At 37.3% G+C, this 15,943-nt stretch overlaps 1 protein-coding gene across 4 annotated transcripts; it reads right to left on the bottom strand.

Moving 5' to 3' along the window:
• Window positions 1–445: 445 nt before the first annotated feature.
• Window positions 446–15,940, bottom strand: LOC116708086 (nuclear mitotic apparatus protein 1). Of its 4 annotated transcripts, none has more exons than XM_032545862.1 (24): window positions 15,815–15,940; window positions 15,488–15,557; window positions 15,315–15,400; window positions 14,229–14,302; window positions 13,658–13,746; window positions 13,494–13,568; window positions 13,288–13,381; window positions 13,039–13,204; window positions 12,770–12,909; window positions 12,557–12,668; window positions 12,290–12,407; window positions 11,939–12,079; window positions 11,740–11,853; window positions 6,578–11,218; window positions 6,260–6,469; window positions 5,977–6,170; window positions 4,965–5,102; window positions 4,474–4,588; window positions 4,190–4,385; window positions 3,915–4,051; window positions 3,513–3,800; window positions 2,655–2,756; window positions 2,260–2,574; window positions 446–648 (listed from the first exon to the last, which is right to left on the bottom strand). In XM_032545862.1, exons 2-24 carry the CDS (start codon window positions 15,521–15,523, stop codon window positions 625–627), a joined length of 7,605 nt encoding a protein of 2,534 aa, XP_032401753.1. In that variant the 5' UTR covers window positions 15,524–15,557; window positions 15,815–15,940; the 3' UTR covers window positions 446–624. The 4 variants fall into 4 exon arrangements, with proteins under 4 accessions (XP_032401753.1, XP_032401751.1, XP_032401754.1 ...); XM_032545860.1 differs by lacking the exon at window positions 446–648 and adding an exon at window positions 657–1,533; XM_032545863.1 differs by lacking the exon at window positions 446–648 and adding an exon at window positions 657–1,533 and having other exon boundaries at window positions 13,039–13,117.
• Window positions 15,941–15,943: the final 3 nt, after the last annotated feature.

Genomic DNA, 15,943 nt, shown 5'->3' with positions numbered 1-15,943 from the left:
TTTGTCCATTGTTAAGCTGCTGGTAAACAGTAAAACTAATAGTGCTGAGGTCCTTTGACATAGGTGGAAGATCTTCCCATAAAGTAAAATCTAGTTTATGGTGAATGAATGACATAAGTGATATTAATTTGTCTTAGTAGTCATCAGCACCTTTACAGAAACCCCCTTCCATAATATAGTTGTTTTACATACATTTCGATGTAAATATTAGACGAGATTAAATAAATTATTTTAAAAAGTATTCATGTGAGCAATGCATTTGCTTTTGATTGTGTCATTTCAACAAGTCTTTCAAGATGAATTTGTAGTACAATACAGTCACAAGTGATTTTCCACTTCTCTGAATCCACGCTTAAACATTTCAAACATGCTCACTGAAATGAAAGAGATTCCAACCTGAACCCCAAATTTACTCCTGGTGAAATAAGGGCACTGCAACTTTTACTTCATTTTATTATACTTTATTTTACAGGCATTTTAATGGTCTATTAAATCATATCAGAAAAGGTAGTTTAAAACAGAATCCTAACGGACAAAAATTGAAATCTTTTAGTGAAAAGCAAGAAGAGAAAAATAAAAAAAAATAGTAGGAGTAGGTGATAATGAAGGTCACTTTTGAAGCCTTTAAACCTTCATCCTTCTCATAACCTGTGGAGAAAGGAGAGAAAAAAAAGTTTGTTTGTTTTTACTAAAGAAGAAAATTTCCATAAAATTAATACATTATGTTACTACAATTCAAACACCTATGCAACAGAGTTCCTGCAAGTTTCAGCCAGACTTTAACTTTCACAATGGTAATGATTTAAAAGAAAAAATCTATCTGAATATTGAAAATATATTTAACTTTGTTAAGAACAAGGTAAACTAATGTTTGTTAAATTGAATTGGTGTTTTGCAGCATGTGACCCAAGTATTTCAACATCTTGACCACCAAACTTTGTCAACTATCGTCTTGGACAGTGATTGGCGGATTTCAGCCAATTACCAAAACCCCTTTATTTAAACAAATATATTCCCAAAACGACAAAAGAGAGAGGATATCAAAAATGACATTACATAAGTAAACTAACTATACTGCAAGTAAGGTTCAAGAGCAGACAAACTTTGAAGTTTTGCAGAAAAAGCAAAAGTGTAAAAGTATGAATTAATTTCAATAGGGTTCATTTATTCTATGCATCATGAAGTTTTGTAAAATAAATTCCTCAACAAGAACTACAATTCAGAACACAACACTTAAAAAAACAGTGCAACTCTTAAAAAAAACAAAAAACACACATTTTCAAATGTTAAACTTTTTGATATTTCATACAGGGTATATAAACATTTTTAAGGCTGCATATTAAGAAAAAACTTAAGATCTTGCAGAAACCTTGTGTTAGTAAAATAACAGTAAGAGAAGTGTGGACCCCGTGTTCCTATTAGGTAGTATCACCTTTAAGCCCAGTGTGAAAGCCACCTATGAGAAAAACTAAATATATATTTGAACCTTCTTGGGTCTCAGAAAACCTTCTCTTTCTTTACAGAGTCTTGCTTCTGAAAAAAGTTTTAAATTTGCAATTACTGAAAATTAGTGACAAAACTTTCTCTATGGTACTTTGTTTCAGTAGTTACTGTAAATCATCAACTCAGTGAATATAATACGACATGCATAAATTACAAAGAATAAAGTGGACTGTTTTGCTTTTGCTGGAAAGTAAAACCGTTTCAAAACAGCAGGGAAAGCTTGTTTGAGAGGAATGCAGCTCTTAAACCAGTTAGACAAGACATCAAATCTGAGTAAAAGTTCTTGCTGTACTTGTTGCTGCAGTAGATATGATTTTCTCATTAGTTAAAGTAAGAAGCATCTACTTTATAAATGTTAATATGTGATTGTCTCAAAATTATTCAGCCTCTTAAACAGAATTATTCTTCACAGCACACATTTGCAAATCAGCTGCGTCTTCATCCACACCTTATGTAATAAATCAGATCTAACAGGCGTATCTGAGATATAAAAAAAATACACGGCTTCGTCCACTGTACAGATGAGGAAAAATTGACAAGTCAGGAGAACTGTCAAGTTCAGGGAATAAATACCGTACACATATACTTTTTTTTTTTTTGCTCAAACAAGTAAAATGATACGAAACACAATCAAGGCCCTGCACATTCCAGAACATAAAGTTGTAAGGACAATTAACAGGTTTCTAGCTGAAACAACTGCAACACCAGCTGTCTGAACAGATGGTGGTTTTATGCATTGTGTTTGTGCATGTTTACCTTGCGAGCACTAGCAGTGAGTCCAGGAGACTTTGCAGACCTGCTAGTGGCTTGAGATCCTCTCTGTGCCTGAGCTGCAACCTGTGGGGCCTTAAAGCTGCCAGCTTTCGCAGATCGTCCCACTGAGGCTTGAGAATTTACTGAAAGGGAGTTTTCCAGACCCTTTCGAGCATTTTTGTGGGACGGCGACTTTCTCAGAACTTTTCCAGGAGATTTTCGAGCGGAATTGCGCAGTTTGTTCAGCCCTTTCTTTAGGTAGTTGTTGCTCTTTGGGGTGTTGTCAATCGTGAACATCATAGACTGCCGACGATCAGCCTGAAATGAATTTAAAGATAACAGTTACCATACTCTATAACAATAGGAAACATGACGGTTCCACTCACGTTTCTACTCACAGGACTAAGGATGGGGTGAAGATTAGCACTGGATGGTCCACTGCTCACATTCTTGTTCTTGGGAGTGAGTGGACGAGGGAAGCAGCTAGATCTTGTCTTTTTCTTCAGATTAAAAATAAAGAAACATAATAAATTTTTGGTTTTAACAAAAAAACAATATTTTTCCACAGTTCAGTTAAATTTTGCACAGTACACTCAAAATTGTCAAGGATAGAGACAGTGTCTTATAGGTTAACAATAATAGGTTAAAGACAATGTTAATAGATAAATCTGTATTTCGGTCATTCATCCAGAGATCTGAATGCAAAAATTTTCACTTCTGCAGGGTTCCTTTTAATTTACAACACAATACAAAGGATTTGAATCAAATTTTTAAATAAATTAAAAATCAAGCAAAGATCGGGGGCATTCAGTTTGATGCATAAATTGGATCAACCGGGTTATTCCAACATTTCCTGTTTGATTCAAAACAATCATCCATCAAATAAAAACTGCATCGCATTTTTCCAAGATTTATCCTTCAAAATAAATATTGCAAGATTTGTTTTATAATCAGTCAGGATAAAAAACAGTCAAGATCAGAAATTCCAGGTCAGAGTTCAAAATAAATCCGAAATTAAACAAGAAAATCCTGTTCGCGGCACCTATGTATATACCCAATAGCATTTAATTTTATTTTCATGTTATACAAGCAGATTCGAGCTCTACAGAACCCCACTAATAAACTATTAATTTGATTCAGGTGTGTTAGTTCAGGGAAACATCTAAAACTTGCAGAATACTAGCCCTGACTTTAAACAATACTATGCTCAATCATTAATTGAGAAAACATTACTGCACATTCTGCTGCACACCCACCTCAGGTGAAATCTGGTGAACAGATAATGTGGATGATGACTGCTTGGAATTCTTTGGGCTTCTCAGTTGAGAGGAGAGGGATGGTCTTGATTGCAGCTGGCCTGGCATCAAGGACAGACGATGGGACCGAGTACTAACCCCCGTGTGGCCCACCATGAGGGAGTAGCGATGGGAGACCAGGGAGTCCTGCAGTTGGCCTGGCATCATGGATGCCCGTTTCATTGTATCTGATGGGTCCCCAGTGCGAAGCTCTTCGTCCGTGAAAATTAAGGCACTGCCCTGGCCAGTCTACACGAACACAACAAGAGGGATCTCATGAAAAATCTACTTGCTACAAATACTTATTTTACTTCTCATACTATTTCAGAGTCTACTGCAGGAAGGTTGTTTGTTTTTCCACACCTCTGACTCCACAGGGTAGCTACTTTTCAGATGCGGGAGGCAGGCCTTGTTCCTGGCCTGCAGCTCTGCGATCCTCAGCCAATCCTCAGGCCCACCATCAGGCTCGTTCTCTGCGCCCCCACAGAATGTACTGGTATCTGGAAGAAAGGCGACACAGGACAACTGCTTAGATGATGCAGCATGTTCAAGAAAGTTAGCAGATAACATTTTATCAAATTTTGTTTCAAACTAAGGACCTTCTGAACACCATGCAGATCTGATAGATATGAACTTACTGTGTGAATGGACAGTGCTCCGTCTGTAGCCTGGAAGGCCAATGAGCTGATCACTGGCAGCTTTCGTCTTGTCAGCTGGTGCATTAAACATGTCCAAAGACATGGGTTGTGCAGCATGAGCACCGGTGAGGTTTGGTTGGGAGCGAGCTGAATGCAGGCTGTAAAAGGTCTCATCTTCACTGCAACCTGGAGTTTTCTAGAGATGGAAAACAAGCAAGAGACTCAAAACTAGAGCAGAATCTCAGAGTGGACATAATATTTAAGAGCAAAGACTTTTCCTCTACCTTGGACATAGTGATATTTATGACCTGTGTGGTTCTGCGTCTCTTTACAGATGAAGTTGGATTTTTTCGGGTCGAGTCCAGCTCTATATCAGAATCATCACTTAGTTTGTCATTCCTAGGAATGAAACAACATTTATTCATTTTTCCTCCCATTTATTGAGGCATGGAGATCAAGACCAGTTAAATCATGCAAGTCCTCCAAGTTTCTTCAAATGAAAACATGGATGTTACAAAAACTGTCTCATGTGTTCAGGCAAAGACAAGCGGCAGTGAACGGTTTCTCCCTGAAAAGTTCAGATAACTAGTACAAACCTTCTGACTTTGCTAATGCTACTTTTAATGGAAATAAAGTGATAAAGGCTAAGCTAATATACTTTAATATAACTAGTAAATTCAATTATATTTTATGAAAATGTCTAATTTCTCATACAGAAAACAGTTTAGGGCCTATTAATACAAGCACTGTAATGTTCATTACAGCTTAAACCTACCTTCTAGTTCGTTTGGTGTTGATGGGTGTAAAATACAGAGTTTCCAGTGACTCTGCCTGAAGGCCCCGACGTTTGGCTGCCAAACGTTCTGAGCTTCGAACTAGCGGAGTGCTTGATTCTCCAGGTGCAGACAGTTTCCTATAAAGAAAAAGAAGGAAAAAAAAACAGAAGAGAAAATCATGGAATTTGATCCCTTGATATTCTCGTAGGATCAGTCACAGACTAAAATGCAGGACTAAAAATGCAATAGGAGAACCTATTGCATTTTATTTCTTAACTGGTTGTACATTTCTAACATGTTTTTACCACTTTCTTTGCAGAAAACCCTAAAAAAGAAAAAAGGAACATTTTTATTGCAAAATTCCAAACATTTCTACATTTTTTTCATAATTTTTGTAATGTTCTGACAGCTTGAGAACAAAATGTTTAATGTAATTCTTGATTAGTAGATTGCCCCAACTTTGATCCCCTTTACTTTAAAGTCTAACCTTGGACTTGTTAAATAAGATATGGAACATCCATACCAAATGTGATTATTCAAAGCACAATTTGCTAACTTTAGTACATTTATTTTTGTTTGTTTAGTAAAGTAATTCCAATACTCATTTGGCATTTTATATCTAGTTTAAGCACAGTTCAACTTAAATTTAAAGCCATCTATAGAGACTAAATGTGTGGTAAAATAGACCTTCTAGATTTTTTAATTAGTGTTTATTCAATAAGTCAAAAACCATAAACTGATCAAGGTGTTTTAAGACAAACCAAAGAATACATGCCATATCAATAAATCAGAGTGAATACTACTGCATTTATTCAGTAATATAAAAAACAGTGTGGAAAAACAAAACATTTTTCCAAATTTTGTGTTATTACCCAATCATTTCCAAACCTGGAAGATAGTGAAACTACATTTCATACTATCAGACTTTTTAGGACTGCAATGGACCCATTATCTATAACATTTCCACTCTGTTTAAGGTTTACAACTATTGACTTATAATTTAGAGGTTACCTTGTAGTGTTAAGAGAGTCCTCCAGTGAGCTTTGGTCCAGACTGTCCGAGCTCATGGACCTCTTCACCTGTGCTGTAGTGCTAAAACCCAAGCGCGTCTTCCTGGGAACCTCTAGGTAAGCAGACTCTGTCGGACCACCTCCATCACCATGGATCTTATTCTGTGTTCTCAGGACTTGATCAGCATAAGCCAGCTATGGATGAAAAGATGATGATGCCACAAGATACCACAAGAGCATAAGGTGTGATTGTTTTGTATCTTAACTTAATGTGTAGTACCAACCTGTGCCTCTAAACTGGCGACCTGACCCTTGAGTTTTTTCTCATTGGTCTGGACTTTCTCCAAGTCAAGATGGAGTATCTGATTATCCTGGAGAATTGCTTTGAGTTTGTTGTCTTTATCCTCTAGAGCCTGTTTAAGCTCAATGTTTCCCTCTTCGCTTTTCTGGAGAAGCTGCTTCTTGCTGTTGTAATGGCTTACAGCTTTCTCCATCTGTGGGGTTGAAATGACCAAACAGACACCTTGGTATGACACAAACAGCAAAACAAAACAACTAAGACATTCAACTTGACATTTTTAAAGGAGTTACATTGAACCAACCTGAGCCTTGTAGTGTTCAGCAGCCTCTGTTTTTGCTGCAAGTTGTTGCATCAGCTCTCCATTGATGAGCTCAAGTTCTTCTGCTTTTTCTCTCCGCTTCAAAAGTTGCTCTTTCGCCAATTTCAGAATTTCAAGCTCTTTTTGCAAATCAGCCTCCACTTTACAAGAGGCAACATTCTTCCTCTCCATGGCCTGATTGACTTGAGCAAGCCTGTCTTTCTCAATGACTGCATCTTCAACCAGTTTCTCCAGAGCTCTTTGGTCCCTCTCTACTTGAATTATCTTGGACATGAGTGCTTCTTTTTCTCGTAAAAGAACCTCCTTTTCCTTCAGCGTGGTCAACTGTAAGGCCTGAGCAGCGTCTTTTGTTTGAAGACTTGCAGATAGGGCCTCTTTTTGGTTGTCAAGCTCTGCCTTTACCAAGAGAAGCTGCTGCTGGAGATTGTTCACCAGCTCTGCAGACTCCTGCTGAGTTTCAAGTAATTTCTGCTCTTTGGCAAAAAGTCTTTGAGAAATTGTTTCCAACTCTCCTTTAAGCTCCTGTATCTCATCTTGAAGAACATCTTTCTGCTTGGAGTTCTCCAGCTTTAACTCAGCCACAATTTTCTCACTAGCCTCAGCCTCTTCTTTTGCTGTTTGCAACAAACTAACTTGAAGCACAACCTCCTGATTCAAGGTGTTAAGATTTTGATCTTTGTCAGTAATGAGCATCCTTGCTTCTGACAACTCTGCCTGCAGATCCTGAAGCTTCCTTTCAGCTTCAAGGAGGTCATTTTCTTTCTCAGCCTGGGATCCTTTTAATTTTTCAATCTCCTCTTCATGCGAGTGAAGTTGTTCTACCTGTTTATTTAACTGTTGGACATTCTCATGTAAGCTCTCAAGTTCTTGACTCTGTTTTGCGTTTTCTTTTTGTTGTTTAGCCAAAAGATCTTCACGGGAGTGGATTTCTTCTTCCGTCTTTCTCATCAAGGCACTGAGAGTTTCCACCTGTTTGTTTAAACTTTCGATCTCTTGATTTAGCGAGTTCAACTGCTTTGCGTTTTCAGCCTTCAGCAGCTCCATCTGTTCTTCCTTGGATTGACTCTCACTTCTCAGCATCCTCAGTTCTTCCTCAAAAGCTGACAGTTGTTGCTGAAGAACCTCCTTCTGAGTCTGCAGCTCTTCTTCACTGATTTTCTTTGTTTTGGCCATATCATCCAGTTGTGTTTGCAAACTTTTAATTTCCTGCTGAAGCATATCTGACTGTGCGGCACCTTCTTCTTTAAGGTTGACAAGTTGCTCTTGTTTAGCTTGGATCTCCTCCCTCAGCCTTGATGTTTCTTCTTCAGAAGCAGCCCTCAAGTTTTGAAGTGAATCGTTCTGCTGGGAAATTTCAGTGTCTTTCTGAGCTAGCAGGTTTTCTTTAGCCAAGACCTGGTATGTTGCAGACTGTAGAGATTCATTCAAACATTCTATCTGATTCTTTAGAGCTTGCATCTTAATGTTTAAGTCCTCCGACTCCTTCCAGTGATCAGTTTTCAATGTTTGGACTTCATCCTCTTTAGATTTAATATCTTGCTTCAGATGATTCACCTCCTCCTCAAGAACTGTTCTGTGTTTTCTCAATTCTTCAATCTGCAAAGAACTTTCCTGTTCTTGTTTGGCTAAGAGATCTTCCTTGGCTTTAATTTGGTTTTCAGCAATCTCCAGAGAACTAGAGATGTTTTTTATCTGCTCATTTAAAGCGTCAATCTCCTGCTGCAGTGACTCTGATTTTGTAGACGTCTCTGTCTTTAGCTGAACCACCTGCTCCTCTTTAGCATCAACCTCTACTTTCAGCTTCTTTAGCTCATCTCGAGATGCTTTCATCTGTATTTGAAGGGTTTCGATTTGCTGAGTGGTCTGTTGCTGCTGTTCAGCAAACTCATTGTCCTTCGACTGCACGTTCTCTTCAGCTGCCCTCAATGAGGAACTAAGACATTCAACCTGAGACTTCAAATCATTTATCTCCTGATGTAAAACATCTGTCTGCTCAGCATTATGACTTTTTAAGAGTCTCATCTGTTCCTCGTTGGCCTGGATCACTTCCTTAAGTCTTTGCTTCTCTTCTTCAGAAGTGGCCATGATGTTCTGATGTGAATCCTTCTGCTGAGAAATTTCCATTTCCTTCTGAACCAACAGCTTCTCTTTAACCAGCAGTTGGTCTGTTGTAGACTTGAGGGATTCATTCAAACATTGGACTTGATCCTTCAGAGTTTGGATCTCATTGTTTAAGACACCCAACTCCTTGCAGTGATCATCTTTTAGCATTTTGACTTCATCCTCTTTGATTTGAATGTCTTGCTTCAATTGATTCACCTCATGCTCAAGAACTGTTCTGTGTTTTCTTAATTCTTCGATCTGCAAAGAACTTTCCTGTTTTTGCTTTGCTAAGAGATCTTCCCTAGCTTTAACTTGATTTTCAGCAGTCTCCAGAGAACTAGAAATGCTTTTTATATGTTCATTTAGAGCGTCAATCTCCTGCTCCAGGGACTTTGATTTATTTGATGTTTCGGTCTTCAGCTGAACCATCTGCTCCTCCTTAGCATCAATTTCTGCTTTTAGCTTTTTTACCTCATCTCGACATGCATTCATCTGCATCTTCAGAGTTTCTATTTGACAAGTGCTCTGTTGTTGTTGCTCTGAAAACTGATTCTCTTTCGACTGCAAGTTCTCCTCAGCTGCTCTCAATGACGACATAAGACATTCAACTTGGGACTTTAAATCATTTATCTCATTATGAAATGACTCTGTTTGCTCTGAACTTTGATTTTTTAAGAAACACATCTCCTTCTCTTTATCCTGGATCTCCTCCCTCAGCCTTGATGTTTCTTCTTCAGAAGCAGCCCTCAAGTTTTGAAGTGAATCATTTTGCTGGGAAATTTCAGTTTCCTTCTGAGCTAGCAGGTTTTCTTTAGCCAAGACTTGGTCTGTTGCAGACTGGAGAGATTGATTCAAACATTCTATCTGATTCTTTAGAGTTTGCAACTCGCTGTTTAGGGTCTCTGACTCCTTGCAGTGATCAGCCTTCAATGTTTGGACTTCATCCTCTTTAGATTTAATATCTTGCATCAGCTGATTCAAATCATCCTCAAGAACAGTTTTGCTTATTCTTAATTCTTCAATCTGTAAAGAACTTTCCTGTTCTTGTTTGGCTAAGAGGTCTTCCTTGACTTTAATTTGGTTTTCAGCAATCTGTAAAGAACTGGAGATGCTTTTCAACTGCTCACTTAGAGTGTCAATCTCCTGCTGCAGTGACTTTGATTTTGTAGACATCTCCGTCTTTAGCTGAACCATCTGCTCCTCTTTAGCCTCAATCTCTCCTTTTAACTTCTTTATCTCACCTTGAGATAAATTCATCTGCATTTGAAGGGTTTCTATTTGCTGAGTGTTCTGCTGTTTCTGTTCTGCAAACTGATTTTCCTTGCATTGCAAGTTCTCTTCAGCTGCTTTCAGTGAGGAATCAAGACATTCAACCTGAGACTTCAAATCATTTATCTCTTGATGTAAACCATTAGCCTGTTCCAAACTTTCGATTTCCATCAGCCGCATTCGATCTTCCTTAGCTTGGATTGACTTGTTTAGGTTGTTTACCTCCTCTTCAGAAGCAGACAGTTGTTGCTGCAGAAGCTCCGTTTGGTGAGACGTTTCTTCTTGCAGTTTTGTAAGCAAGCCCTGCTGGGTCCGAACTACTTCCTCAGCTTTTCTCAAAGCATCATTAAGACTTTCTATTTGGACTTTTAGGCTGTTGATCTCTTGCTGAAGAGACCGAGAATGTTGAGTGCTAGCATTCTTGAGAGAGACTAGTTCCTCAATTTTTTGCCTAATCTCTCCTTTTAGCCTCTGCACCTCCTCCTGACAGCTTAAAATCTGTTGCTGAAGTATTTTCTTTTCTTCAGCATTCTCTTGCTGGGTTTTAGCCAGCAGATCCTGTTTAAAATGGATTTCTTCCTGAGCCCGTTTCAGGGATGAATTAAGGCCTTCCGTACAAACTGTTAAGGTTTGGATTTTATTGTGAAGAATTTCTTCTTCATGTGATTTTTCCTCTAGTAATTTATCAAGTGTGTCTTGTTTGGACTGAATTTCATCTTTGCTTATTTTACTTTCTTCTGCAAACAAGTTGACTTCTTCTTTGAGGTTGGAAATTTGTTGGTCTCTATCAGCTAACAGAGTGGTAGTAGCCACCAGCTTCATCTCCAGATCCTTCATCTGTACATCAGTCTGACGTAGAAGATCTTCATGCTCTCTCTTTAAGTCTTTTAATGTTGTTATTTCCTGTTCACAAGCTTCAATGTGTTGTTGCAGTTTGGTCATCTGCTCAGTTTTCTGGTGCTCAACATGCTCAAGCTGAAGTTTCAGATCACTGATTTCTTGTTCAAGAACCGTTCTCTGTTCATCCAGATGTTTTCTCAGCTTCTCCACAATTTCATCCTTGGCTTGAATCATTTGTTCAGTTTGTGCCTTTTGTTGTTTAAGTAGCTCTTTATACTGAGTTATTTCTTCCTCACATTCAGCCAACTTCTGAGTTATGGTATGAATCTGTTCTTCTGCCTTTCTTAAGGAACAAAGTGTGCCCTCAAGCTCATCCTTCAGACTGATAATTTCAGTCTCCAACATTTCTCTCTGGTGATACAAGAAGAGGAGACACCTAATAAACATTTCTATCATGGGATAAGTTTATTTCTATAGCCCAGCAATAGGGCCAGGGGTTATAAACTGTAAACTATTACCCTCACATGGTCCCTGCACACTTTGCCCAAAAAAAAAAAAGCAAAAACACTCCCAACTTTTTTCAGACCCCACTTTACATAATTATGCCTTTTCTTTTATCATCATCTTAAAATAAAATATCCAAAAGTTCTCTACAAATTTATGGCAGACATTTCTGAAGAGAATAGTTTTCAAATATGATAACTGTAGAAAAGAGACAGAAAGCAAATAAAGAAGGGCTCAAAAGAGAAAGCAAGGAAGAAAGGACAGACACAAAGAAGAAAGGATGTACAGAATTAAAGTTAGACAATCAGAGAGGGAATAAAGTCTGGAATACAAATATATTTCCATATTCTTATTTTATTCTTCCAATCTTAATCCAGACTTGGAAAATACTAAAATAAAACTAAACCTTTCCACAGGACCTTGCTTACCTCCATTATAGGACCCATATTTTCCCCAACTTCCTCTTTGTTGGCTTTGTTTAGTTCTTCCTCTAAACAGGAGATTTTTCCTTGGAGGATCTGAACTTGGTCATACAAGAGTTCCTGAAGAATAAGGAACCAGAATTAAAAATAGCAACAGCAAAATAGAAACGGTGCTGCACAGTTTTATTGTGACTCTATTACCCACCTTTTGTGTGGTTGCTTGGTTGAGTTCTGATTGCAAATGGCTTGTTTTGTTTCTCCACTCCTCCTCAGCAGACGCTTGAGCTTGTGTCAGCTGGCAGTTTTCTGCTTCAAAGACGGCCAACTTGGAACACAAAGCTCTCATCTGACAATAATTCAAACATCTTTTAGAATTAGGCCTACAATAAATATTTAATTTTCTAGTTTTAAGGGCTAAAACAGACAAAATCTATATGTACTATGTGGCTGTGCCTAACCCTTTTTACAATAAAAGCAATGGCATTACACTGGCATACACACAGAGCATGTCAAGCGCTAATGAATTTAACAGAAAGTAGAGTTTACTCATAATTACCTGGAAGGAGAGATCACCATTTTCTCCTGTAAGTTCATCCACCTTCCGCTCCATATAAATAGAGGTACTCTTCAAATCTTTGTTTTCCTTTAGCAGCTCGTTAAGGCGCAATTGTAACCTAAGAAAATGAATCACAAGTTTGTTTTTTTCCTTACCTTTATATACATTTATCCATCAAGATAAACTTCTCTCACCTCTTATTTCAGATTGTATTGAATTGCATTAGATAGGTTTAGACATTTATTAAAATCATATTGGCACACTTACGAGTTGTTTTTGGCCTCAAGCTCAGTGATTTGTTCGGTGATTGTCTGCTCCTGATTTCTTTGTTCCATGTTCACCTTATCTAGGCGGTACTGCAACTGGTTGATATAAGATTCTAAAAAAAAAATAAATAAATTATGGAACAAAAGTAGAAATGGAAAAAGACAGCAACAAGAAAAGAGAAATAAACCTTGCATAACGAGTCATTTGTCCTACCTTTCTGGGTAATTAGTGCAACTGTGCTGGTTAGCTGCTTCTCCAAATCATCTCTGTATTCTCTGTCTTTGATCATCTGTCTTCGCATTTTTCTCATCTGAAACTTTGGTGTATTCATGACCTCAGCCAGAGGAGATTTGCTGCAGAAATAAAAGTTAAAGAACAAGATTCGTACATCTAAATACAAACAGGCTTAATTTGAGTTATAATAAACAGAAGGTCCAATTAAACAAACTCAAGCTGGATTTAACTGAAATTTCCATCAATACCTGACAGAGGAGGAAGCCACCGTTTCCAGATCAACAAAGGTGACCTTCTGTGTACGCAGAAAGACTGGAGACTCATTGTCTGAGACCGAGGAGATGGTGGACAGATTGGAGGTGGAAGTGGAGTTGGATGACGAATTTTGAAAGATTTGTGGAGGTACAGGCAGATCTGAACAGGTTTGCAGTTTCTATGTCAGTCCAAATCAGTAGCTCACACACATTGGTATTTAGGGGTTAAAGGTTTAGACTTACATTTCCTTGTCAAGTATGTGTCCAGTGTTTTGTTCAGATAAACACAACCTTCTTTCTCACTCACATAACAGTCGGTCATGTTGGCAAGCTCATGCTAACAGAGAGAAATATACACATATGGACATTCAATTCCAATTACATGTCATGATATTAGAAGCACTGCAGTGAACAAAATACAATTTTTTTCATCATGTACTATAACATACTTCTGCATCACAATCCAGTGTACTAAGCGTGTGGCGATCATTCATCATGTCATGATAAAACAGCAACAAAAGCACCTGAGAACAAAGTAAAATCTAATCAGAATGGGTTTAAATTTATGCTTTCATCATTCATTCCACCACATTTGAGCTCCTTTGTTTTTAACCTTTGAAATTTCCACCGTTGGGTTCTTTCCGTCTTTTATGCTGTCCCATGATATAGGGGTCCCTTTAGTTGGGTTAAACTTGCATGCTACTGATGGAAAAAAGAGACAAAAAATTACTTCCCAAGTTAGGCTACTTTCTATAGTAGTTCCCAGTCAGCTGATTTACAGTCATAGCTTGCCATTTGTAATTTCATAACACATTAAACACATTTCAGTTATAAGTTCATAGTACCTAACTGTATAGAGATCCTGCTCAAATTTTTTTTCCATAAATTTTGAAGTTGGGTCAGTTCCTTCACACACTTGCAATTTTTTGTTACAACTATGGCAGTTGTCCAGCAAAAGTAGGCTGGTTTATACTATTTCTAACTGGGAAATAAGAGTAATTCCCAGTTAGAATTACTAACATTTGGGTCCACTGGATCCTCAGGAGCTGGTTTCAACTAGCAGGATTCTGAAGATCTTGTCTGCATGCCGAGTGTTGGCAAAGTAATGGCTTGATTCTCGCAAGTTGGAATAGGTAACATATTATACATTTTATGCATATTTTAAAGTAATACATAAAGCTTACCTTCCAGGAACTCTCTAATGAAACGAACCCGATCCTCAAAAGAATCACTGAAACAGGGGATTTCCCTCTTTTTCCTGTTACAACACAAAAATGACAAAATCAACTATCAAGAATGAAACACAAAGCTTGAATCCCTTTTTATAAGAAGCTGATACTTCATGAGTTCTCTCCAATTTTTACATTTGACTTATAGTTTCCACGTGTGTACTGTAAACACATATCAATCCTGAACAAGAAAACATACAGTAGTATCTATGCATCAAAAAAGAACCCAAAAGGAACACTATTAAAAATAAGCTGCTATAATGTCATTACAATTAAATTAAAAAGGTAAACAGCTGTTCAAATAAACCAGATCGGCTATGCTAACACACTTTGCATGACGATAAGTACATTTACATTTATGGAAATTTAATATACCTTGTAAACATATTTTACACTGGGAATCAAAATACAATACACTAGGTATTGCAGTGGTTTTTGCATATTATGTTTTGTTCTTGATATTATATTTTAAATTAAGAAATACTACGTTGCTTTTCACTTTATTTTGTTTGATAGGAATTTCAAAAATATTTAACTATATTAAACTACAATGTTTAATCTTTAGACATACTATGTTTGTGGTTATAAATGAAATACTTCCTTGCATATTTAGTTGTTGGAAAAACAGTCATCAATAATACAATATTGCATACACCATAAGCCAGATGTCACAGTGGATGTAGCCATAAAAACATGTAGAAAATAGTTATATCCGTGACTCTATTTCAAACACAGATCTTTGTTCAAAGACAGAAAATACCTTAGTTTTTAAGAACTGTGAAAACATTATCTAAACACTTATAGTTAATTAAATTAATATTTCAGCACTGGAAAATTATCAGTAATTCAACACTTCAACTTAGACTGTGTGGGAAAATCTTATTAGAAACGAAGCTACTAGGACAACAAATGAAGGAAAAAGGGTGAAAAGGGATTCAGTCAGACACAGCTATTACTCCAATAACAGGGTAAGGTGTAAAAAGACATGGCAAACCTCCCTGTTTGTACAAACAAACCCAGAACTTCAACGCTCCAACTTACAGTACATGAATCAGTTTCACCAGGACCACCCCATCCTGTAAATCATCGATCTGTATCTCGCTTTTCAATGCAGTGATACTATTGACCTGTACAACAATAATTTGAAATAAAATGAGTAAATTTAAAAAACTATTCTATTATTATATGGATACCCAATATTAGCTTAAACTTACCCAGCTGAGAAGAGCCTTAGTACCCACGTTTGTCATCTTGGTTGACCCTTTATCTCAAAGGGATTTTAAACTATGAGGGGAAAAATTAACAGCTTACTACTAAGAACTTGAGCAAACAAATGTGAAAACCTTTCAGTTCATATGAGTTCCAGTGCACTTATCGTATTTAATAACACCTTTTTTTTTCTGCAGCATTTCTTAGTTTTTGAATTGCAACAATGCTATCATCGTTTTTTTAAGCTAAGCGATAAATACAGTAACGTTTCTTAATTAACGTTCCACGAAAACTCAGGCAAAATAAAATGTTCCCTTCAAGTAGGTACTCACCTAAATTGCCAAGTCTTCCTTATTAGACAGTATCTTCTTATGCTACATCAACTTCTAACACAAAAGGTAACAGATACGAGTTTCATCAGGTGAAACGCGACAAAAAATTCAAACTGCCTTTAGAAGATT

This window comes from Xiphophorus hellerii, chromosome 18 (genome assembly GCF_003331165.1).
Source record: "Xiphophorus hellerii strain 12219 chromosome 18, Xiphophorus_hellerii-4.1, whole genome shotgun sequence".
NCBI classification, from domain to species: Eukaryota; Metazoa; Chordata; class Actinopteri; order Cyprinodontiformes; family Poeciliidae; genus Xiphophorus; species Xiphophorus hellerii.
Note: the sequence above shows the minus strand (reverse complement) of the source record. Positions and strands in the feature narration are given on the sequence as shown.

Coding starts and splice junctions, on each gene's coding strand:
- LOC116708086 (XM_032545860.1), bottom strand. CDS start 15,523: ATGACAAACGTGGGTACTAAGGCTCTTCTCAGCTGG. Junction 13,569..13,657: donor CAACGGTGGAAATTTCAAAG/GTTAAAAACAAA, acceptor CTTTGTTCTCAG/GTGCTTTTGTTGCTGTTTTA. Junction 4,589..4,964: donor AACACCAAACGAACTAGAAG/GTAGGTTTAAGC, acceptor TTTCATTCCTAG/GAATGACAAACTAAGTGATG.